General features: G+C 48.7%; 1 protein-coding gene and 1 long non-coding RNA gene across 2 annotated transcripts; one reads left to right on the top strand and one right to left on the bottom strand.

Annotated features, from left to right (window-relative positions):
• Positions 1-4,809: 4,809 nt before the first annotated feature.
• LOC128330504 (uncharacterized) lies at positions 4,810-9,189 on the bottom strand. The gene is made up of 2 exons (XR_008310129.1): positions 9,008-9,189; positions 4,810-5,003 (listed from the first exon to the last, which is right to left on the bottom strand). It is a non-coding gene; the product is annotated as an uncharacterized LOC128330504 (long non-coding RNA).
• Positions 9,190-11,680: 2,491 nt separating this feature from the next.
• Positions 11,681-22,587, top strand: ARMC5 (armadillo repeat containing 5). The gene is made up of 6 exons (XM_053263495.1): positions 11,681-12,094; positions 13,825-13,932; positions 16,118-16,958; positions 17,796-19,069; positions 20,206-20,338; positions 20,868-22,587. The coding sequence occupies exons 1-6, from the start codon at positions 11,722-11,724 to the stop codon at positions 21,661-21,663; spliced, it is 3,525 nt and encodes a 1,174-aa protein (XP_053119470.1). The 5' UTR covers positions 11,681-11,721; the 3' UTR covers positions 21,664-22,587.
• Positions 22,588-24,426: the final 1,839 nt, after the last annotated feature.

Genomic DNA, 24,426 nt, shown 5'->3' with positions numbered 1-24,426 from the left:
GGCGGCCCTGGGCCACTGCCCAGCTTGCTACACCCCTGTGGGGGAAATAAGGCTGCAAACATAAGGAGACCACCCTCCTTAATTTGGGATCTCAGACAAGCTTATCCCAGTAATTCTTGAAACATGTTGGGTGGTCTGAATATTTGCAGAAAATTTGTTTTTGGCATCAAAAATGTAGTTGATATTATTTTGATTCCTTTCAAATAAAAATTTTAAAAAACCAAATAAGTCAGAAACAAATTCTCATGCAAAGACCAATTCATTCTCCATGGGTGCAGTTCAGATACAAGACATGATTTCAATTGCATTTGAATTTACACCACATTAATGTTCACTACCGCCTGTCTCCAAGTACAAACAAGATAATCTTTTATCCCATCCTACAAGTTGTTATATCTTATTAAAGGGCTTTCTAAAATTATAATATAAAAAACAAAGCAGGTTTTTGCGCTATAGAGGTGGTGGTGGTAACAAGAGTTAAAGCTTCCCTGGGAGCCCTGCATCTTAGAAGAAACGGAGGTTGGTGTAATTTCTAACTGGTGAGAGGAAGGCACTTTGTACATGCTCAGACAGTAGATGTTTTTTAAAATCATCTTTTGAATATTTGACAACTCAAGCCTTGCTAGAGAAAACTGACCCTAGGTTTGGGTCCCAGGCTGGCACAAATTAATCCACGCAGAAGCCTTCTCAATTGAATCAGGGAGCTGGGCAAAGAGAAAGAAAGCATGACAGCGGAGGTGCAGCAGTGGCAAGGGTTGCTTGAACAAGTTCACGGACCTTTCGCATTGCTTCATCGGAGGGAAGAATGGAAGCTCTCCACGTAGCACTGGCCCTAGGATAAATAACATCCGGAGAGCGCCCCCGCCCCCCGCCGCCGGTAATGGGTGGGAGTTCACTTTTGCAGTTAGTATCCAAATGACCTGTTGGGATTTTAAAGAAAAGGTTAAAGACACACTGGCTGACATGACGCTTAGCCTACTTCATGGCCTGCCTTGGGGCTGTTTAAACTCTTTTGAAACGGACTCCGAGTGACTCAGCATGGCAGACTGGCCAGTCTCCCGGCCAGGGCACACTAGTATGGTGCAGCACACACAGGTTGGGAGACACGGATTTAGATGTCTGAAGTGAGGTGGGTCATGAACTCCACAGCTGGGGCACTGAGCGCATTAAATGCGCATTAAATGCTTTCCCCAGGGAGGCTTGCTTGCCTCTACCTTGATGTCATTCCAGTGCCAGACAATAGAAGAGCCAGCGTGGTGTAGTGGTTTGAGTGCTGGACTAGGACCAGTAAGACCTGAGTTCAAATCTCCATTCAGCCATGACACTTGCTGGGCAACTCTGGGCCACTCACTTCTCTCTCAGCCTAACCAACTTCACAGGGTTGTTGTGAGGGGAAACTTAAGTATGTAGTACACTGCTCTGGGCTCCCTGGAGGAAGAGCGGGATATAAATGCAATAATAATAATAAATATATTTTTATTTTCCCAGGCTTTCAGAATAACCGACAGAACTGTTTCAGTCCAGCAATGTTCCTATCTGTGGTTTTTATCTGCTGAGGTGCTTTATTATATTTATTACTTTTAACTTTGTAAGCCACCTGGGAACATCTTTATTACAGGCAGCTTCAATCAAGCAGCTGCCCCTTATGGCAGGCAGAAACATGTTGAGTGCATTGAATCACCAACATAGTCAAGGCAATCGTGCATTGACTTCCTTCGTTTCCCACTCTTATTAAGATAGTTGCCAAGAAGCTCAGGGCCTAACCAAGAGGTGATGATGCTAATGCTCAGCACTGGCTCCTGTGCAGTGAAAGCAGAACAGATTCCCTGAGCATATATTGAGTGCTTTCCTCTGTCGCCAGTGGGACAGAGCTAGTGTGCTGCAGCACATGAAGAGTTGGGCTTGCCTGTGAACGGTCTGGGTTCAAAGGCTTCCCCCGCCATGTATTTATAGGACAAATCACTGCACTCAGTATCTGCAGCATGCATTCATCACAACAGAAAATCTTGGGATTCTGAATTTAATAAGTTCTTCTTGAATTGGGCGAAAGGAGTGGGAGCTTCTGTCCCTACCTTGGGCACAATATTATTCCATGCACACCTTCTCTAAACAGTTTCCAAAGCTCCTCCAGTGCAGTGCTGAGAGATAAACACGGGAGAAATCACTGCTTGAGCCCACAGGCAGCGATGACATCTCTAGTAGCAAGAGTTCTTCTTCTGTCCCCAGTGCTTAATGTAGGCACAGCTTGTGAACTCTCCTGGCCGCTGGCAGGGGCTCACCTCCGAGGGAGCCAGGTGAATGGCGGAGGCGATTCTCCGCCGCGGGGGCTGCTGGCTGGCACGGACCACCGGCTCCGTTTACCTTAAATAAGCCACCACCACCCCAGAGGCGCGTTCACAAGCCACGCCTGGCTTAATGTGAACCAGGGCTCCCCCTTAAGACTCAGCCATAGAACCAGTCTTCCTTCAGTCCCAAGGTTCCTCTATCTCATATCATCACAATGGTTGGGAATGTTTCCCTAAATCTGCAGGTTGGTTGGTAAGTGCATCTCCAGGTGACTTCATCAACTCCCATGACTTTCACTACCATCTGCACACTGATGCTACCCAGCTCTACTGCTCCGTTCCAGACCTTCTTCCTTCCATACCATGTGGTTGCCCAGCTGAGCAAGATGATGCTTAATTTGCAGGGGAGGGGGCCTCCAAAGGCCTTTAGGCCCAGGCTCCAAAATTACCTAGGTGCACCTCTACCTGCCTGGCATTTCTGCTTGGATGCTTCATTATCCTTCCAAGTTCAGTATGTTCAAGGCTGAACTGTTCATCTTTCCACCCAAGCCCTTCCTCCTTGTTGAACAGGCTTGAAATCTTTACTTTATCTTTGACTCCTGGCTCCTTTATTCCTCATATTCAGCCTGTCACCAAATCATGCCAATTTTCCTTTTACAAGAGTGCAAGAATTCAACACAACCTTTCTCTGCACCATCGATAAAAACACTAATTCATGCCTTGGCCATTTCTCCTCTTGACTCCTGCTGCCACTTCCTTACTGGTCTTTTATTGACTCAGTTTGGTCCCCTCATCTCCATTCAAGTTAACACTCCACTGCTAAAATCTTTCACCACTCCTATTGCTCTGAACACATCACCCCACTTCCTAAATCTCTTCACTGGCTTCCTGTCTGGAGGACTCTTGTTTTCTCAGACATTTCTGCCCTTTCTCCCTTGCTATGCCCTATGGAGAAGAGCTGGTCATGTGGTAGCAAGCATGACTTGTCCCCTTAGCTAAGCAGGGTCTGCCCTAGTGGTTGCATATGAATGGGAGACTTGATGTGTGAGCATGGTAAGATATTTCCCTCAGGGGATGGAGTTGATCTGGGAAGAGCAGAAGGTTCCAAGTTCCCTCCCTGGCATCTCGAAGATAGAGCTGAGAGAGATTTCTGCCTACAACCTTGGAGAAGCCCCTGCCAGTCTATGTAGACAATACATAAAATCATTGAATCAGTGGATTCAGTCATTGAATCCACTCTCATTTTCAACCAGAGATTCAATTCAATTATTGAATCCACTCTCATTTGCTACCAGAGAATCTACTCTCAGAACACCTCAGAAACAACAAAACGCAGTGCCCCATGGGCTTGTGGGTTGGGGGGTGGTTGGCACCCTATGTGCACTACACCATCACTCACTCTGGGCCATCCTGGTGCCCCCCAAGTGGAGTTATGGGGCTGTTGAAATTCCCATTATTCCCTATAGAAAAAAGCTTAAAGACATGCAAAATTCAGAAATTCTTTAAAAATCACCCCTTTCACCAATTTATTTGAAATCTGGATGGTAGCAGGCACCCATTGGGGCACTACCACCTGACCCACGCTCCTGCTCCCAAAACCCCCTTTCTGCCCCGAATCTGCTCCAAAGACATGTCGACTTCGAAGATTCTTTAAATATCACCCCTTTGCCCAATTCCTTTGAAATCTGGGTGCTGGCTTACTTGCACCCATTGGGCAATACCACCCACCACAACCCGCTCTGGGCCACCCTAGTGCCACCCCCCGGGGGGAGTTATAGTTAAGGCTGCTGAAATCCCCATTATTTCCCATGGGGGAAAGCTTAAAGATGCATAATCTTCAAAAATCATTTAAAAATCAGCCCTTTGCCCAATTTCTTTGAAATCTGGGTGGCAGCTTCCTTGCACCCATCAGGCACCACCACCCACCACAACCCACTCTGGGCCACCCTGGTGCCCCCCATGTGGAGCTATAAGGCTGCTGAAATCCCCATTATTCCCTTTGGGGAAAAGCTTAAAGACGTGCCAACTTCAAAAATTCTTTTAAAAATCACCCCTTTGCCCAATTTCTTTGAAATTTGGGTGGTAGCTCCCTCCCATTGGTCACTACCACCCACCCCACTATTTTGTCCCTAGGACCCCTTTTTGCCCCAAATCAATTCAGATTCAGAAAATTCGGGTACGAATCGAATCTGGGTGATTCGGGGGGAGGGGGCAGATTCAGACCCAAAACAAATGGAGGGGGGGGTGATTTGATTTGGGTGCAAATCGAAACAAAAAAAATGATTCGTTCACATCCCTGTTTGGCACAATGTCTTAGTCCTCTTTCCCTGCTGTAAATGAACTTAAGGACAAATAACTGAAAAAAACAGAAGTCTCTTCCTCTGCTCTCTCCTACCTCTGTTTCTCACCAGTTTCCTTTTGCTGATATCTAGATTGTAAGCCCCTCAGGACAGGGACCTGGGAACATAATGTCTGAATAGGGCTATAATAGACATACTCATTAGCAAACTCCTTAGAAGTGAAATGGTGATAGGTGCTTATTTAATTTAGTGCTCTTTGTTTTATGGTCTTTGGATTTTCTGCCTCAGGTACTGCAATGGCTTGGGTTTGCCCTGGCAAAAACCACTGCTTTATTTCAGACCCATCCTTGGCTCCATTGCCGCAGTTCGCTGGATCTGCTCCTCCTGGTGTGCTCCAGTGAGACCGGTGACTGCCCCCCTGTCAGAATTGGAAGGAGAAATAATTGAAATATTGGGACAAATCCACACCACATACTTAAAATGGTATTCCACTCATTCCACTTTAGCTAAGGGTATAGATGTGAAGGTAACAAGTTTTGCTCTTGACATAGCTCAGGGGGGTTCTCAAGTATGCCCCTTCTGTCGCAAAACTTCAGTTCAGATACTCCATAGAGATTGTGTGTGTTTACGCACATGCGTACATGTACACACACACACACACTTAACCATCACTGGATATCATGAAAATGCAAACGTTGTTGTTATGAGGTAACTCTGTATCCCACACTGGTCAGCCTTAGCAACTATGGCAGAGAAGTACACAGAAGTACTTATTGTTGAAAGAGCATCCATTATGCTTTGGTCTCCTCCTCCTCCTCCTCCTCCTCCTGTTCTCTTGCTTGATCTTCAAGCTTACTTGCTTTTCTGTCCTTGCTGGTAGGAAAGGGTTATTATAGGCAATGATGTCTGGCTGACATGGGACTTCTGATTTTGAAAGCTCAATAGTGCAATGACTTGGCATTCTTGAGACAGAAGGTCAAGAAGAGGCTCCTTCTTCTTGAGAAAAGGCGATAATGACTTCTCCCTGTGTCCAAGTGTGTCACAGGGGTCAGATAACATTGTTAGGTGTTAAGGGGTAGTCACTGCTAGATGAGATTGTTCCAAAGTTGCTATTATGGTGAACTTTGAATGCACCCTGACCAATAGGTCACTTACAAAACATATTGAGGGGTTACACAAGGGGTGTAGGTGCTAGGTGCCAAGAGGTAAAAGAGATTGCTAGGTGCCAAGAGGTAAAAATATTGAACTTTTTTCTTGCAAATTTGCCATTATAGTGAATTTAGAATGCACCCTGATCCATAAGTCAACCAAACAAAACTTGCAGAGGCAAACCAAGTCCTACAATATATTTTACTAAGATAGCGGGTGTTTTGCAAGTAAAAGTACTCGGGGGCAGGGATGGAGTCACAATTGGGCGGACAGGTCCAAAGAACCCAGGCCTCCACCAATCAGGGGCCACAAGCGCGGCCCCAGACACGTCCCCACGTCTGACATCAGATGCGGGGGGAGTTATTTTGGTTCTAAACGGGGCCGCGTGGCTCAGTTTGGAGCCAAAATTGGCCCGCGCTGCATTTGCAGCGTGGCTGGAGTGACTCTCCCTGCCTTAAAGGCAGAGAGAGCCGCTTCTGGTCTCGCTGCCAACACAGTGGGGCAGATCAATCTCCCTCCCAATGGGGCCATGTGGCCCTGTTTAGGAGAGAGATTGGCCCGCGCTGCATTGGCAGCGTGGCCGGAATGGCTTTCTCTGCCTTTTAGGCAGGGATAGTTGTTCTGGCCTGCGCTGCCCAATGCAGCGTGGGCTGATTTCCCTTCCAAATGGGGCCGCGTGGCCCCATTTGGAAGGGAGACCACGCCTGCATCTGACGTCAGATGCGGGGGCATGGCTAGCTGGGCACTGCGTCTGATGTCAGACATTGGGGGGCGGGGCCAGGGGGCCACAGCGGCCACACTTGGGCTGCCGCCAGCCTCCTTATGCTGCTGCTCAGGGGTTCAACCCCTAATGGTGAACACTTGAACCCCAGCAGGTGGTGTGTTTTGTTTTGTTTTTTAAATCATGGATATGAAACGATTTATAGTAATGACCTGCTCTTTGCAGGTTTTGTTTACTGGGTGTCACTGACAATGTCCTAAATGGACAAAAATTTATAATTAAGAACTGACAATTAATTAATGTTTTGAGCCTCTAGGGGCACAGAAATACCCCATGATATCCAGTGAGGGTAAAATATTAGTTATGAGCCAGGCTACTCCAGTCACTGGCTTATAAGACTGGAGTATGAGTCTTAATGAGTACATCCACTGAAATTAATGGGACAAGTAAACTTGTCCTATTAATTTTAATAAGACTGCTTATGAGTAACTTAATCTGAATGTAAGCTGGTGACTGGAATAGCCTGGCTCATAACTGTCACATTTAAATTTCAGTGTACACACATATTCATAAAACACAAATTCAAGTGTTAGGGAGACAGAGAGACAGTCATTGGCTCACATCCACATTAAGTTACTCATAAGCAGTTTTACTGAAATTAATGCGACAAGTTTACTTGTCCTATTAATCTCAATGGGAGTAAAGTAAAATAAAGTTGCATCGTCGAGTTGGTGTCGACTCCTGGTGACCAAAGAGCCGTGTGGTTTTCTTTGGTAGAATATGGGTGTGGGTGTGTGTTACCATTCCCATCTCCCATGCAATATGAGATGATGTCTTTCAGCATCTTCATATATCGCTGCTGCCCAATATAGGTGTTTCCCATAGTTGGGGAAACATACCAGCAGGGATTCGAACCGGCAACCTCTGGCTTGCTAGTCAAGTCATTTCCCCGCTGCATACTTAGTGCTGTCAGTAAGGCTGAGGGGAGGGGTACACTGACCCAGAGATCAACCTGGCTATGGCATTCTGGACCAACGGTAGTTTCCAGACAACGTACAAAGGCAGACCCACATAGAGCACATTGCAGTAGTCCAGCCTGGAGGTTACCAGCACATGTACCACTGTTCTGACTATGGCTCCAAGTGTGACACAGAGGGCAAATTCTTTGTCCACTCCTTCCCTTCAGCTTGGTTCAATGTATTTGAACCAGTAACTGGCTTAACCCTCATGGTCCGCAGCACAGATTTCAGGTGTGGGGTTGATTAAAAGAAGATCAAGCCAGTTTCGAAGTTCAGAGTTGGATACAAGGGCGCTTTCCAGATTAAATCCTATAACAATGTCTCGAAGGATCTGCTAAGTGTGCTTCTGTACATCCTGTGTTGTGACACCGCCGTCTCTGCGCTGACAGCAAGGTGCCATTCACATTTCCGATGCCTTATTTCGGGTTTTATCTTTGCTATATAGTGCTGCAATGTTGCATGTGCGTTGCAAAATGTAGCTCTATTTTCCCGTTGTAGAAGTTTGAGATTCTGGGGGTCGTCTTCAATACGATCCTGCCAAGCCAAAGCATTTTAACCGTTGTAGGGTTTAATCTGGAAAGCGCCAAGGCGGAGGAAGTAAACTAAGCTGTTTTACAGATAGGAAGGAAGGAAGATGAAAAAGGAAACGTTTTGCAATCTGTAGCAAGAAACAGCAGCAGGTTGGGTGGCACTTTGGGTGAGCACAAAATGCATCTTAAATATCAGCTCGGCTATTTGGGAGCAAGATAGTTTTATCCCTGCTGATTCTGCCGTTTTGAGAGTCCCAAATGATTCAAGGGCAAAAGGAATTAAGATAGCAGCTTTAAATCACAGGGAAAAGATACGCCTGGAGAGAAAAGATTTAAGCTGGAAAGCTTTAAGTCACAGGGAAGATCACTAACCCCTCTCCCCCCCCAATTTGACTAATAGTTTTTTCTAAACAGTCAGGAGCGCACCACCATGGGATAAGGGCGGAACAAATGTTAGGCGCGGGGGGGGGCGCCCCATCACCCACTCGCAGCAGGAGGAGCTTCTTTAGTTGGTCAGGCGCTTTCTTTCCTCCGCTCGCTGGGAAAAATCAAAGCCCTCCCGGTCTGTCGCCGTCGGCGCTGCCCGCGCCCCCTGTCGAATTGCACCATCGTGTAGAGGCACGCCTAGCACCAGCAAGCAACAGTCTGTCCCTGCACCGCCGCTAAGCTGCTGCAAATAATATTACAGGAAAAGAAAGAGAAAAGGAAAGTGCTCTGCGGGATAAAAGTGACGAATTGGCAGAATGGACAGATTAACCCTTCCTCTGTGCAGTGAAAAGCGGAGAAGGAGGGGAAAAGGGAGGAGAGGTATAGAGAGGGGCAGGTTGTTATGTGGTCGCTAAGAGTCGACACCGACTTGACAGCACTTAATCAGTATCAATCAATCAGGTTGTGAACTGACTGCAGGTCCCCCAGGTTTTGCAACACATGCGCCCCGCGCTGTAAAAATGATTTCTGATGCACCTAAATCCGATAGGGAAAACAGTCCTTTCCACTTTCCCACCTCCACGTGACTTGCTCGGAGTCTCCCCAGGGGTCCCATTCCGGAGAAGTTCGGTTGGCATCATGGAAAGGTTTCCAGCTCAACCCCAGCCCCATGAATTAACTGAGCAGCACCCGAGAGTGGCCGTGTCTCGTCTCCGCGGGAAAAAGAAATTCGAAAGAAAAAGAAAAAATGGCGCGTTGTTGAGTTCTAGTCCCGATTGGTTGAAAGGGAGGTTGGGGGTCTGTGACGCCGGCTTGACAGCGTGTGCGTCTGTGGTCCGCCCGCTCCCCACCTCTTTTCTCATCGTGCTGGGCGAGAAGCTCTGTTTATTTTGTCTAGCGACGGCTCTTTTTATTCGTTTCAACCATATAGTATGGGATAACGCTTATATATGGTGTGGTGTGGTATTGCTCTCTATGAAGTATGTTGTGTGTCTCTGTAATATGTAATGGGCATACACAGCAATGCTGTAACTTTGAACTGAACGAATTTATTTTGGATCACCGATCAGAAGCAAGACCACGAACAGAAAGGAATGCTAGTAACTTTGATCTTGAATCTATAATTTGCAAATAATGTGAACAATACAGAATTATTTTTTAAAAACCATAAAATCCTCTTTGTTCCTTTCACGTTTTGATTTGCATATACGCCTGTGCTCAAGGAGGATGTAGAAGTTTTGCACCACAGGGCTCATGCTGTGATTAGAACAAATCAGTCCAGAATTTTCACTCGAGGCACAAATCAGTGGTCCCTCTAATTTTTTCCATCTCTGTGCGGAATGAGTTTTGTTTTGGGCGGCAGTATGAAGGCAGTGTGTGCACACCTGCATTCAGAATGGGGCTTTCCTGATTCAACCTGAGCAGGATCTAAATTGAACTGAGCAGACATCCAAAAACTTGTGAGCACAGGCCTTAGAGGGAACAGTGGCACAAATGACCAGCCTCAAACTATCATATTTTGGAGACATTATGCAAAGACCTTGAGAAGTCCGTGCGGGGAAAAGTTGAAGGAAAGAGAAGAGGATGGCCAGCAGCAAGGTGGATGGACTCGATTAAGACAGCAATGAATGCACCACAGAGATCTTAAAGGCCAAGTTGAAGACAGATAATCCTGGAGATAATCTTATCTATGTGGTCGCTAAGAGTCGACACCGACTTGACAGCACTTAATCAATATATATTCAAATGCTATTTTGTAGATATCTGTATGTACAGGTGAAACTCGGAAAATTAGAATATCGTGCAAAAGTCCATTAATTTCAGTAATGCAAATTAAAAGGTGAAACTGATATATGAGACAGACGCATTACATGCAAAGCGAGATAAGTCAAGCCTTAATTTGTTATAATTGTGATGATCATGGCGTACAGCTCATGAAAACCCCAAATCCACAATCTCAGAAAATTAGAATATTACATGGAACCAAGAAGACAAGGATTGAAGAATAGGACAATATCGGACCTCTGAAAAGTATAAGCATGCATATGTATTCAGTACTTGGTTTGGGCCCCTTTTGCAGCAATTACTGCCTCAATGCGGCGTGGCATGGATGCCATCAGCCTGTGGCACTGATGAGGTATTATGGAAGACCAGGATGCTCCATTAGCGCCCTTCAGCAATTCTGCATTGTTTGGTCTCATGTCTCTCATCCTTCTCGCGGCAATGCCCCGTAGATTCTCTATGGGGTCAGGTCAGGCGAGTTTGCTGGCCAATCAAGCACAGTACACTGTATACTTTTCAGAGGTCCGATATTGTTCTATTCTTCAATCCTTGTCTTCTTGGTTCCATGTAATATTCTAATTTTCTGAGATTGTGGATTTGGGGTTTTCATGAGCTGTATGCCATGATCATCACAATTATAACAAATTAAGGCTTGTCTTATCTCGCTTTGCATGTAATGTGTCTGTCTCATATATCAGTTTCACCTTTTAATTTGCATTACTGAAATTAATGGACTTTTGCACGATATTCTAATTTTCCGAGTTTCACCTGTATATAAGATAAGCTAAATTATCTGCAAAATGGTATCTGGATACTCCAGTTTCCATCTTAGATTCAAACAAACAAACGAACGAACAAAAACATTTCCATTGGCTGGTCCGGTTGACGGGGATTCTTTCTTTTTCTTCCAGTACTGTTTATATTTAGATTAAATTTAGATTATAAACCGTCGGGGCAGAGACTTCTTAATTTTTGTTGTTGCTTCCATATCACACTACGTATTTCAGTGAGGCAATCATCTCCATCATGAAACCTGAAATGTAATGAAAAATATATACAGTGTTCCCAGGCAAAATAGTAAATATATAGTTTTTGTTTTGCTGGGGGCCCAAAGCTGAGCATATATATTCGCATCCTCCTCCCAACGAAAACAGGAAAGCTGATTGTAAACACCATCTACGTATGCAAGTCCGGCCTGTTCTACGGCAAAGCTTCAATCCCCATCGCGCACTTCTCTTACGCCCTATTATGCCCATCGTGCCTTGCCGCCAGCTCTCACACCGGCCGATTGCTGGCGTATGGCTCTATGGGGATTGCAGTCCCTTCTTTGGTCGTTTCCTTCAACATATAAACAAAACGAGGCAGTGGAACTACAACTACCGTCAGGTGCCGCGCACTCCTTCGGGCGATGGCGTCGCGTGACGCTTCTTGGGACTTGTAGTCTTTCTTCCTCTGCCCTTTACAGGAAGAACTACAGTTCCCACAGTGCGCTGGGGCGTGGCCGCTTTGATGCCTTCGCCCCCTCCCCCTCCCCCCTTGGTAGGGGCTTCTCCCAAGATGGCGGCCTCTGCCCGAAGGGGTACGGGGGGTGGGGGTGCAGGCCCCACCGGCTCCCTGGGCCACTGCCTGGCCCAGCTGCAGAAGGGGACCGAGCCGGGGCTCGGCAAGGCCCTGCTGGTCCTCAGGACCCAACACATCAAGGAGGCGGGGGGCATTGCCCACTTCAGGGCTCGCGGGGGGCTGGCGCCTCTGCTGGGGGTCTTGGCTGGGGGCCCCCGGCCGCGGCGCACCTTGGACCTCGCCCTCAGCATCCTAGGCAACTGCTGCACCGAGGGCGACAGCCGCACCCAGGTCCGTGAGCTTGGGGGCATCCCGCCCCTCGGTGAGTGAAGCCCTAGGGGGCGGCGGCGGCGCGAGCGACCCCCTTGGAAGGGGGTGGATGGGGGGCTTCTTAGGGCGCTCCTGGGTGCCCCAGGCCGGAGGCGCGGGCTACTGTGAGGATTGGCCTGGAGTCCCCAGGAATTCATTCTCGGTCTCCAGGTGAAAGCAAGCCAGAAGACCTTAGTGGCTTGAGATCGTGAAAAATATTGCGTGGGGGCGGGACAGGTCTCCAGAAATCGCTTCAGTCAAGACTGGCAACCCTAGGTACAATCTGGCATCCCCCTAAACTTGGGGTTGCTTCTTGAGGCACCCTAAGTCGTCCAAGTGCCAGTGCTGACATATTGCATCTGTTGCAGAGGCACATTTCTTACCGTCTCGACTTGCCAAGTGCCGAGAGATGCAGCTTGGGAGTTCTTCCCACCAGGAAAGCTCTGTGCGCGTTTCAAAGCCAAAATGCATTTCCTAGAGTCCCCATGCTGGTGTTTCGGAAGGCTGCCTAGAATGGTCTGACTCTGTATAAGGCAGTTATATGTAATGAATGGCTGCAGGTCAGCTTTGTTTATCTATCACGTCTATACTGCCTGACAAGTTAAAATTCAACCAATATAAAAACAGGGTAAAATGATTAAAACAATAATGATATAAAACCAGTTAAAGTGAATTAAAAGCCTGAGAAAACAGGTGTCTCTGAGTTTTGGCCTTGGGGCCTTCCCTGAGCTGAAATGCAGGCAGAAACCTTGCTTCTGGGTGTGTCTTGCATAGTGCACAGAACCCCTTGCTTAGTCAAGTGGGTTAGGGACCTGGCCTTCCTTACGCTTATCATGAGCTTAAAGGTGTTTGCCAGATAGGATGTGTTGGACTTTGCCCAGTGGGAGTGTTAGAGGGCAGTGGGATTATGTAAACCTGACCGTCCTCCCAAGGATTTTGAGTTGTGAATCACGTTAAGCCGTGTGGGGATGTTGCAGACATTTGTGAAATCTGGAAAATTGCAAGTTGCGCATGTGACCATTTTAATGGGCTATGCTGTGAAGTCCCTGCCTAGGCCTCTAAGATACCCACTCAGCTTGAGGATATGCCTGGGCTTGTACTTCACTTTCTGTCATCTCTGCAGTTGGCCCTCCAGCTGTCTCTTAATGTGTGACTGAGTGCCACATCCACCTCCTATAAGCCTGGTGAAACTGGGAGGCTGCAAGCTGGTCTTAAACCATCCTGAACAAGTTTTAAGTTCAATTAATATTTCTATCCTGAACTGTCTGCCCCCCTCCACCCTGGTTCCTCTTTGACGCTGTGTTGTGGGTGCTGTGCTAAGTATCCATGCATTTAGATGAGTGAACGTATGCAAGTTAGCAGCAGATGGCTTTTCCTCTCTAGAAGTTGACAACTTTGAGGGCCTGGGGTTAAATTGAAGCATTCTCTAATAGGAATAAAACCTTGTGTGCATGGGGAACTGGGAAGCTATTGGGAACCAGCTGTTGACCCCATCTCAGGGATGCATAGCTCCCCCACAGATTCTTAAGTGCTATATGGCATATACCAAGCACTGCAGAGTATTGTGTGGAAGTATAATGCCTTCCCTGGGCCTCTAGAAGGCTTACAATCTATTAGACGGATCAGATGGGGGAAACACAGCTGTTTCCATCCCAGATCTAGATGCCTGTTTGCAATTGGAGCGCAGCTGTCTGTGGTTTAACAGCTGGATTATTCCCACCACCCTCTTCTGTGTGTTTCTAGTTACTATCCTGAAATCACTTGCTGTGGAAAGCATCCAGAATCGAACAGCACGGGCTCTCGGCAATTTGGCTGTAGACACGGAGAACTGCAAGGCCATCCATGAAGCAGGTTGAATGTGGGATGGTGCATGTGGGGTGGGGAATTTTGAGTGGAAGTGTGGGGATGGAGGATTTGGGGTTCATTCTATAAGGGTTTGACACCCTGACCTCTAGCCAATGTGACAGCAGGAGGCAGGGCAGATCTCTTCAGCCCCCTTTCCAGTAAAAGTTGAGTAAGAGTAATTCTTTCCATAATCTGTCTTGTGTTATAAACTGCCCTTCTGCATCAAGATGTTTAAAATAACAATACAACAGCTGAGCAAATTAATAATATGCAGTCAGTAAAATGTGTAATGAAAGCTGTAGGGACAGCTTGACAACCATAAAATGAATTTCCTAAAGCTTGTCTAAATAAAAATGTCCTACCAGCCTTCCAGAAGTTGGGCAAGGAGAAAGTCAGTAACATCTGACTAGGAAGGAAATTCCCCAGTAGCACCATGTAACTGTAGATAATGAAGTGCTCCTCTTTTCCACAAGGGGGTCTAATGTGGGTTTATATATTCATGACTGGTAGCTTACTGGTGAGAGCTTATGTGTAAGTCTGGTGGCTTAACAACAACAGATATTTATATACTGCTTTTCAGTAAAAGTTCCAAAGCGGTTTACGTAGATGGATGGATAGATAGATAAATAAGATGGATCTCTGCCCCCTCCACCACCCGATGGGCTCACAATCTAAAAAGAAAGATAAGATAAACACCAGCAGCAGTCACTGGAGGTACTGTGCTGGAGCTGGATAGGGCCAGTTATTCTCCCCCTGCAAAATAAAGAGACTCACTACATTAAAAAGGTGCCTCTTTGCCCAGTTAGCAGTGGTTAAGACTCTGAACTGGAAATCGTGGTTGAGATCTCATTGCAGTGATGGCCTTGTAAGGTGGTTTTAGTTGGGTAACTTTCTCTCAGCCTCTGCACTTCATTGCTATATGGAGATAATGATCTTGATTGATTGATTTGATTTCTATACTGTCCTTCCAAAAATGGCTCAGGGCGGTTTACACAGAGAAATAACAAATAAATAAGATGGATCCCTGTCCCCAAAGGACCTACCTTACTGGGCTGTTATATGGGTTAGTGAGAGAATGTCAGCGAACACTTGAAAAGCACTGTATACATGCTAAGCCATTTTTGGAAGGGCGGTATAGAAATCAAATAAATAAATCATAATCATAACATAATTATGATGATCTCTGGACTGAAGAGTGGGAAAATATTTCTAAGGAATAATTTAATAATATTTTTTTAAGTAAAAGGCTGCTTCATAAGTTATGACATTCCTGCACGGAAGACACTATGATGCAGGAAATAATGGCCTCCTATATGTGTGATTGTCACATATTATGATTGACCAGTCAGTTGCATGTTACATTTTGTAACATGTTAAGCAACTCAGTATTGTTGGGTACTCAGTATTGTTGGTGCAGTACCCAGAAAATTTGTGAGCGCTCTCTCTGTTCTGGAGACTTATTCTCATTCTGGGTGTAGTGCAATAATATTGGAGGGAATTGCTTGCCATGTCTGGGGTGCAGATTCCAAATAACTTTGTTCTGGGGTTGAAGTGTGGACTTCACAATATTCCTCTAATTTGGGAAGAAAAATAGAGGTGTTGCTCTAAAAATCATAGCAGTCCTCTTTGGATTTAGCCAAAGGACCCAAAGGGAGTGGCCACAGCTCAGTGACCGAGCACATGCTTTGAATGCATAAGGTTCCAGAACCAGTCCCTGGCATTTCTATGTAGAGTTAGGAAGCGACCACCTGAAATGCTGGAGAGTTGTTGGCAGTCTATGCAGACAAACTTGAATTAGATGGACTCAGTAGAAGGTAGCTTCGCAAGTCCATCAGCATTTTCTTCTTGCTCTCTTTGGGTTGGGTAGCAATTTAGACTCCCCTCTCTGCTAACATTGGCTGTGTTAAGCAGGGTTTCCTGCTTAAATTGTCAGGTGGGCCACCCCCGGCCTTGATGCCTTTGAGTTCTGGCCATCCTCATGCCCCTGTTGCAGCAGCCCCAGAGAGTAGCAGAGAAGCAGGAAATGGCTATGGGAGGGATTGGTGCAGAGGTTCTTAGGAGGCTGATTGAGAGACTTGAAGGTTTGCAAGCTGCCTCTTGAGAAAGAGAGGATGCATGAGATCCTATGGAAGGAATGACGGTCTTTCTCTTTCTCTTCAATTCCACCCTTCCCTCCACATCCCCCTTGCAGGAGCAGTCCCCCCGCTGGTCCAGATCCTCACCACCTCCCAAGACAGCGAGTGTTTGCAGAGTGTGATCAGGGCAGTGCGGTATCTGGCTGACACTCCTGCTCATCGCCTGGTGTTGGCCCAACAGGGGGCTGTCCGCCCCATTGCCGAGCGCTTGGCTTCCTCCTTGGAGGACACTGCTTTGATTGCAGCCGCCGCCCGTGCTCTCCTCGAGCTGACCAAGGGCTGCAGCCACGACTGTGCCGAGCAGCTTGGCCTGGGAGGTGGGGTGGTGCCCCTGGTGGCCTTGGCCAGTCATGACAAGCGGGCGGTGCGGGAGTCGGCAGTCGCAGCCCTTGCCAACCTCTGCTTGCAGGGCGTGCTGCGACCCGCTGTGGGCAACGCTGGTGGGGTGGAAGTGCTGGTGGGGGAGATTCGGCGCCGGAGGGGAGCCGGGGCACCTGGCGCTTCCCTCCATCCACTCGTGAGAGCCCTGTGCCTGCTGTGCCGGGAGGCAATCAACAGAAGCCGCGTGCGGGAGGCCGGGGGCTTAGAGCTGCTGCTGTCCCTCTTGCGAGACCAGTGCCAGAGTTCTTCCCACGCCCGCGTGGTGGTGGCCTTTGTGGCTTTCTTCTACGATGAGCAGGCCCTGGAGATGCTGCAGGCCGGAGGGCTGGTGCCCTTGCTGGTTGGGAGGCTGGCAGCACAGGGGCAATGGAGAGACCAGGAGCAAGAGGAGGCTGAGGAAGAGGATGAGGATTGTGAAGATGAGCGAGATGCGGCTTCATTCGATTTCCCGGTGGAGGGCCGCCGCGGAGAGCAGGCCACGCCTGGGGCTGAGTCCTCCAGCTTTCAGAGTCTCAGGTAAATGTTGTCTGGGGCTGGGTGCCACCTTTCCTTGGGGACTGATTGAAGAGAACGGAAGCTTTAAGGAGGCTGTTGACCAGAGGCCGTTGTGTTGGACGAATCCCCTGCTATCCGGCACTTGGGAAACTGGGAGCAGATGGGTCCTTAGTGGAGGGACCTTGCCTAACCCTTTGGCTGTTACCAAGTCTGCAGAGCCGCTTTTGATTTCCCAGAACTGTACTGCTGTGGAGGCCAGCGGCAGCACTCCTACCCTCCACAGAAGGTGGGTTCCCTTCTTGTACTGTGATTCAAGGCCAATCAGTGTAACCTTTTGACTATGGGAGCAGCAGGATAGGTTTGCTTCCTGGCCTTAGCAGGCCCTTTCACTGTTACTACCCTTTCTTCTTAATCCTGCCCTTCTTCCAGGTTGCTCAGGGCTCTCTTCTCTCCCCTCTGTCCTTTTACCTTCACGGCAGCCCTGTGAAGTAGGTTAGTGAGAGAGGCAGGGAAGGTGGGGGGTGACCCAAGGTTTCCCAGTGAGACTGTAGTTTGACATGCTGACCACTGCACCGTACTGAGCCTAGTACAAGGCTAACTGAGTATGCTACTGCACACATTGGAAATGTTTGCAGCTTTATGCTAAGAGCAGATTGATGCATGTGGCACCAGGGCCTTGCCATCTGCTCACCCTAGGCTGGGAGCTGGCATGTGCAAGTTCTCAAATGTGTGTCCTGTGGCTGCCACTCACCAAATGGTTGTGTGAATAGGCCCTCATCTTCATCCTCCCACTCAGCTATCACTTCTCCACTGTTTATGGCCTCTTTCTCTGTCCACCTCCCTCCCCATCCAATGCAGATCCTGGCTTGTCTCTGAAGGCTATATTGCCAGCCCTGGAGACCTTTCCCCACAGTGGTCTCCTGATACCACCCTTTCTGAACTGGATGCCCAAGAATATGTCAGCCCCATTCGGGAACCACAAGACGAGCCTCTGGGGACCTGCCATGCTGCATCTGGAGTCAAAACCCAACCTGGTGTCGAATCTCCGGATTTCTTAGACTCCCCATTGCTGGATTTGGCCCTTGCGGCACAGCCAAGTACTTCTGAGGCTCTAAACCCAGCAGAGGGAGCTGGAATGGAGCAGAGTGTATGCCCAATAACATCGACCATCTTGGAAGAACCTGAAAGCCTCAATTCAGCACAGTCACTTTCCTTGGAGACACCAGATTCAGCTGGGAACAAGGAGCATGAAATGGTTGGGACCAGTAAGCAGCAGAAGGGGCTGGTTATGGCATTGGAAGCGGCAAATTTAACCAAGCCTGGTCAGGGACCTCTTGGACAGGATGAGTTACAGTCGTCTTCGGGGACACCGCCAAATTCGGTGATGATAAATTCAGTCAAAGGAGATGAAAAGATGGAAGGGTCAGTCCAGAATGCACCGACAACAGACCAGAATGAACCAGGGACCAGCAGCCAACACTTGGTTTCGACAATGTTGATTCCGAGCAAGAATGACCAAAGCCAGCTGTCGCTCAGGCCTGTCGCCAGATCACCAAACACAGAGGAGGCCCGCTTGGGCCCCCCGAAGCTGAGCATTCGGAATCTCCCGGTTTCTCCTGACGAATCGAGGCCCCCCACCTTCTGCTGGAAACGCCGTGCCAGGTTCCGGCTCCCCTTTGAGCCAGTGACACCCCCTCAAGCATCCCGCCTGGCCGGGGAGACGCCATCTCCACTGCTCTCCTTGGCACTGCCTTTCTCCTTCTCTCTGCATGGGGGCGACAGAGAGCTCCACGCCCCTGAAGCCCCAGCCCTGCTGCTTCTCTCGCGCTTTTCTCAAGCCGAGGATCCCAGCCGCAGCTTGGTGACGCCGGCCACACTGCAGGGGCTGCTGCATTACATCACGGGGAGCCCTGCCCCCTTGTCCCGCTGCCTCCGGCTGCTGCACCGCCTCACCTGCAACCCCATCTGCCTGGAGGCCTTTGTCCGCTCCTACGGGCCCTCGCTCATCCGCTCCTGGCTGATCCTGGGTGTCTCCCCGGAGCAGGCTGCTGCCACCATTGCTTCTGAAGAGTCGTGGCCGGGAGCTTCCATGTATGTTCGACAGCATGACATCAGACGGCTGAAGGAACTTGGTGTGTGTTTTGTGTGTGTATGTATGTATGGTTTCACGCCAGTGCTTATAAGTGCTTACCAAGTATGAATACGAACATGATGGATATTTATATACTGCTTTTCAACAAAAGTTCCCAAAGTGCTTTACTTATGAATGAATAAATAATTTTTAGACTCGGGAGGAACCGGCGATCTCTGGGTGTGCATGCTCCCATTGGGCACGATGTCTGAACCTGCCCCATTCCCATTCCCAGTGCTGTTTTAACTGACTTTGTCAAGCCGACGTCAAGTCCTGGTTACAGAATTTGGCTTGAAGTTGGCAAAAGCTGTGGCAGACGTGGCTAACTGGCTTTGGGAACCAGACATGGGTGAGTTCAGATGTCATACCTGATGGGAGTGCGCCATCTCCGGTTAATCTTGTAAGTACTTACACGCAGTTGTGTGAACCTTCCCTGTGTATCACTTATATTTTTTGAGCACCCCCCACCACAGGTTAAAGAGGGTTACTACATTCTGCATTGGGGTTCTCTCCTCCTGGCTCACTTCAGTAGGGCCGTGGGGGGTGGAGCGTTGTCATCGGGGTATGATCTTAATACCCTGAGATCCCAGTCTCTTTATAGCACAGGGCTTTAACCTGTCCAGTGCTGTGTCCCCCTGGCCGTTGAGTAATCGCGGTCCATAGTTTGCATTGGTTCAGAGGGTTTCCAGACCAGAACGAGCCTCTCCTTTCTCAGCCCAAAGCCTCTTAAAGCAGATGTAAATAGAGCACCAGGTACATGTTGGGGGCTGCAGCTCTTGGGATGTGGAGCTGAGAGAGGTATAGGAGGGTGGCCAGTATGATGTCTGGATTTACCTCCCTGTTGGGATGGGGGCGGGTGGTGGTGGTCACTCTGCAGCTCAGTAGTGGAGCCAGTGCTTTGCCTGCAGAGTGTTCCTGACAGCTTCGGCTGGGGCTGGGAAGAACCCCTGCCTGAAACCCAGAAAGCTGCTGCCAGTCAGTGTAGACGGTACTGGCCTAGATGGACCTGTAGTCTGACTCTGAAGAAGGCAGCTTCAGCTGTTTGTGCGTCCCTTCAGAGTTGGAGCAGGCAGTGCACCAGATGGAGGTGCGATGTGGCAAATACGGTTTCTGACATGTGGCTTTTTCTCTCGCCAGGTGAGACGCTGCTGATGAACCTGAGTGTACAAGCTGCATCCCCCTTCGGTGTGGGAGTCCTCACCCACATGCTGATGTCGGGCTCTGAATCGGACCAGGTCGCCTGTGCGGTTGCCCTGCCCTTGATCTGCAGGTGAGTCTGATGTCCCTTCCTCCAAGGACTAAAGAAGCATCCAGTTGATGCTGATCCAGTTGAGGGTTAAACGTTTGCTTTGTACCCCCTATGCATTCCAAGGTGCTGGAAAGGCAAAATGTGATCCACTAGACCAGGGCTGCACAACTCTGGCCGTCCTGCCGATGTTGGCCTACGGCTCCCATCACCCCCAGCCACAGAGGCCCATAGTCAGGGCTGATGGGAGTTGTAGGCCAACATCATCAGGAGGGCAGACGTGGTGCAGCCCTGCACTAGACTGAGAAGTCTTTGAAAAGCTTGCAAACGTGTGTGAAGACTGTCTGAGATAACGGCACGTTAATGGCGGGAGTCTGAAATTGTACAAATTTGGGCCGTTGTGGAAGAAGGTTATATATGGACAGCACAGCTGCATTGGTGTTGCCCCAAAGTTTGGGGCCAGAAATGTTTGGGGAGTGGAGAAGGGAGGCGGCATCTCGCTCAAGACCGAGGTATGATGCTCTGCTCTTGCTGTGTTTTGCCTTGGCTGCAGGAAGAACGTCACATGCCGGAGACTTCTCGTGGAGCTTTCTGGCCTGCGTGGCCTCCTCCGTGCCCTTGTGCAGGGCCGTGACCCCCGCATCGTCTTCTATGCCTCCGATTCACTCTTCCTCCTCCTGGGCTCCCAGGCTCCCCCTTCTTCTCCCTGTGTCTCTTCTCCCACCAGGAAGCGGCCCTGCCTGGACTCCCAGGTGCCCTGCCCTTATCAGCAGCTTGTGAGCGAAGGCAGGGCTGACCTGCACTTCCAGCTTGACTGTGGCACCCTGGTGCCTGCCTCGCGCCAGGCGGTCAGCGAAGCCTCCGAGGTCTTCTGTGCCATGCTGAGCGGAGGATTTGCAGAATCACGCTCCACCACCGTGACGCTTCACGACCTCTCGCTGAATCCCTGCTTGGCTCTTATCCATTTTCTCCATGGCTGCCGCGGGAAGCCCTGCCCAGTGCTGGGTGTGCGGCTCCACCTCGATTTGGCGGAACAGATTTTCATAGTCGCTGAACAGTATCTCCTCCCCGAGCTCAAGTCCCTGGTGGATGACACTGTATGCCAGGACTTCCTGTGGCCTGGCTCTCTGGGCGAGGTGTACCGCTTAGGCGAACGGCAGAGTCGGCCCTGCCTGCTCCAGCGATGTGTCACCTATGCCCTCCGGGAGGTTCCGGACCCTGTCCGGCAAGCTACTGCTTTGGGTGAACTGCTCCAGTCGCCCCGAAATCCCAGTGGACTGGTTGAGGAGCTGTTTGACACCATCATGGAGTCGGCATGGAACTGTCGTTCTGAAATCCAGCTGGATTGATAGGTTTATACCCCGGTCTCCTCCCGCTCGTCGTCGGTGCACAGCCGAAGTATCGGAGCGGAACACACATACAGGATGATAGCCGGAGTGTTAAGAGAATAAATGGGCTGATCCTCAAAGAAGGGTAGTCTGGGTCAGTGGTCAGTCCCAGAGGGGCTATTGGTTCAATCTCCTGAGTGAACAGACCTGTGGGGTGGAAGATGTGGCAGTGTGCACCCCTTGGCAGAGTTGGTTGTGTGTATAAGGTTGGGTCAAGGTGTTAGCATAAGGGGAGGGGAAAAGAAGAAGGGAGATGTTTTGTCAGAAATGTAAGATAATCCTGTTGGCTAAAAGAGGCAGTGGGTGGATTTAAATGAAGGGTGGAGAAACCTAGAAACAAAATGTGGCTTAAATCTGGCTTAAAATCAGCATAACCTTTATTTGGGGAGACTGTCCTTCTAGGCAAGGACAAGTGAAAAGCCAACCCAGCATTATCTTGGGCATAGCATAAATTGGGAGTGGATGGGGCCCCTTTCTGGTACTGTGCACACCAGGAAGCGGCCCCAGACGGAAACTATAGCATGTGTGGGCGGCTTTCTTCTCTACTGGGTGAGAGGACCTCTTTTTCAGCTGGGGACACTAATGTATAACTGAAGGAAGCTTGATCCTTGGCAGTGCAGAGCGGGGTGGGACGAAAAGAGCAAAGGCCCACCGGAAATCACGCAGCAGCAGCAGCAGCGACCTGCCAGATGCTGGGATGTCTCCCTCCTTCCCAGACCTGGGGATGCATGGAGAGGAAGAGCCTGTAGGGGGTGCTCTTCTTTAAGGAAAGGAGCTTGAATTGTGACTCTGGGCTGGAAGGGGCGTGGCCCAATTGTGCAGATGGAATTATATTGCATATAAGCTACTGTACATAGAGAAATACAGACACAGACCTGCTCAAAATGTCTGCCTGGTCTTGCCTTTATTTGTGTGAGCGAACAAGTGAGAGATGGTGGGATGCCATGGATGGCGGAAATGAATATGAATGTTTTGTCACGACAGTAAGCAGAGGTTGGGGCTGTGTTCTGCATGTCAGTCAGTTGACAGAGCCGCAGCAAGGTTGTCTCTCTCCCCACTGCCCAACCCAGTTCTCTTGCATGTGGGCTGGATCTGGTGCTCTTGTCTTATTGAGGTCTTTAGTGTAGAACATAAACATGTGGCTGGGGGGCGGCTGCTGATCAGCTGGAGAAGTGGCTCTAAGGGGGTGGGATTCCCAATGTGTGCTTATGTGCCCTATCCTGCCAATCACTTTGAATTGAATGGAGAGGCCTTCCAGCCTCGTCCCTCCCCTCCCCTCCTCCTTTCCACGCCAAGAACAGGAAACGCCTGTTTTCTAACTGTATCCAGATGGTCTGGAGAGCTGGCGAAGGGGAGGGAGAAACCACTTCCCGAGTGACTGATGACTGCAGGCCCTGTTTGCCTGGTGTGGGGTGGGAGAGGGTTCCCAGTTCACCAAATTCTCTCCTTTCCCAGCCTGATTCAATTTTTCTGTTGCTGAGAATCGGCTGTCTGGCCTATTCCATGGCATTTTATAGGGTGTTGGAAGTTGACCACTGGCTTACTGCTGGGTGGTATCCCACTGCTTAGAACTTCGTGCAAAATGACAGCTAGAAGATCAGGCAGAAGTATCCTGTTTTCTCCTTCCTGAGATGTTAAGAGTATGGATGGTTTGGGGGAAAATATTACTGCTACCCTCTTCCTGTAAAGGTTGTTGACTTCTTAAAATTCACCCTGCGCCTAGTTGTGTGAAGCTTCTCCTGTCACTATGGGATAGAAAAATAATTACTTGGTCAACCTCTGCATGTGCATGACTGGCTGATGTTAAAAACTCAAGAGCAGGTGCCATATAAATTCCAACCCTACTTGCCACACGACCACCATTCAGACAACCAACTTGGTGCAGAAGCAACCTGGGTTGAGTGTTCTGACTTGCAACCAGTTCTTATTACTAGACTTCCTGTGCACCCATATCAGGGGTTGGTACTACTCTGTTTGCTCATATGATTGTGCCAACCTGGGTGGAAAGTGGATGATTATTTGTATAGTATGTTCAGTGTTTGCAAAATCTACACATGGTCAAATATTTTGTTCAGCTTGCATGTGGTAGTACACTTGATCTGTACTCTACATTTTTGAGGGGTCTAGTCCTTGTGTTGACTTCTAAAATGATTGCATGCACAGTAATTCAAATGAAAATTTATATGCATGTACAGATACTTGTAGCCCTGTTCACACATTATACTTGAGTGTACACACTACATTTGTGTGTGTGTGTGTGTGTGTGAATGACTATCCCTGTGTTAGTTTTAAAAATGAACCTGCAAACTGGCCCCTCAAAATGTATGGTGCGGACAGGTAGTGTACTGCTGTACCTGTTCCTAACATAACATGTGAATAACTGTACCTGTATAAAGATCGGAATCTGTGTATACTGTACACTCGTACCAGTGCTGAACATAACATATGAATAGGGATTGTATGTGAAATATGTGAATATCCCTTACGGTACTCCCAAGTGACCATGCTGGTTCCATGAGGTCTGGTGTCGTACCTTGTCAGGATATGTATGAGGTCTTCACTTCAAACTGATTTCCTAACCCCCAGAAAATATAGACAGTCCTAAATATGTACAGGTGAAACTAAAAAAATTAGAATATCGTGCAAAAGTTCATTAATTTCAGTAATGCAAATTAAAAGGTGAAACTGATATATGAGATAGACGCATTACATGCAAAGCGAGAT

Source organism: Hemicordylus capensis, chromosome 6 (assembly GCF_027244095.1).
Source record: "Hemicordylus capensis ecotype Gifberg chromosome 6, rHemCap1.1.pri, whole genome shotgun sequence".
NCBI classification, from domain to species: Eukaryota; Metazoa; Chordata; class Lepidosauria; order Squamata; family Cordylidae; genus Hemicordylus; species Hemicordylus capensis.
Note: the sequence above shows the minus strand (reverse complement) of the source record. Positions and strands in the feature narration are given on the sequence as shown.

Bases quoted from the DNA above. Each gene is read 5' to 3' on its own strand.
- ARMC5 (XM_053263495.1), top strand. From the start codon at position 11,722: ATGCCTTCGCCCCCTCCCCCTCCCCCCTTGGTAGGGGCTTCTCCCAAG. The intron at 19,070-20,205 runs GTGTGTGTTTTG...TTCTCTCGCCAG, and splicing joins CAGACGGCTGAAGGAACTTG to GTGAGACGCTGCTGATGAAC. The intron at 20,339-20,867 runs GTGAGTCTGATG...CCTTGGCTGCAG, and splicing joins GCCCTGCCCTTGATCTGCAG to GAAGAACGTCACATGCCGGA.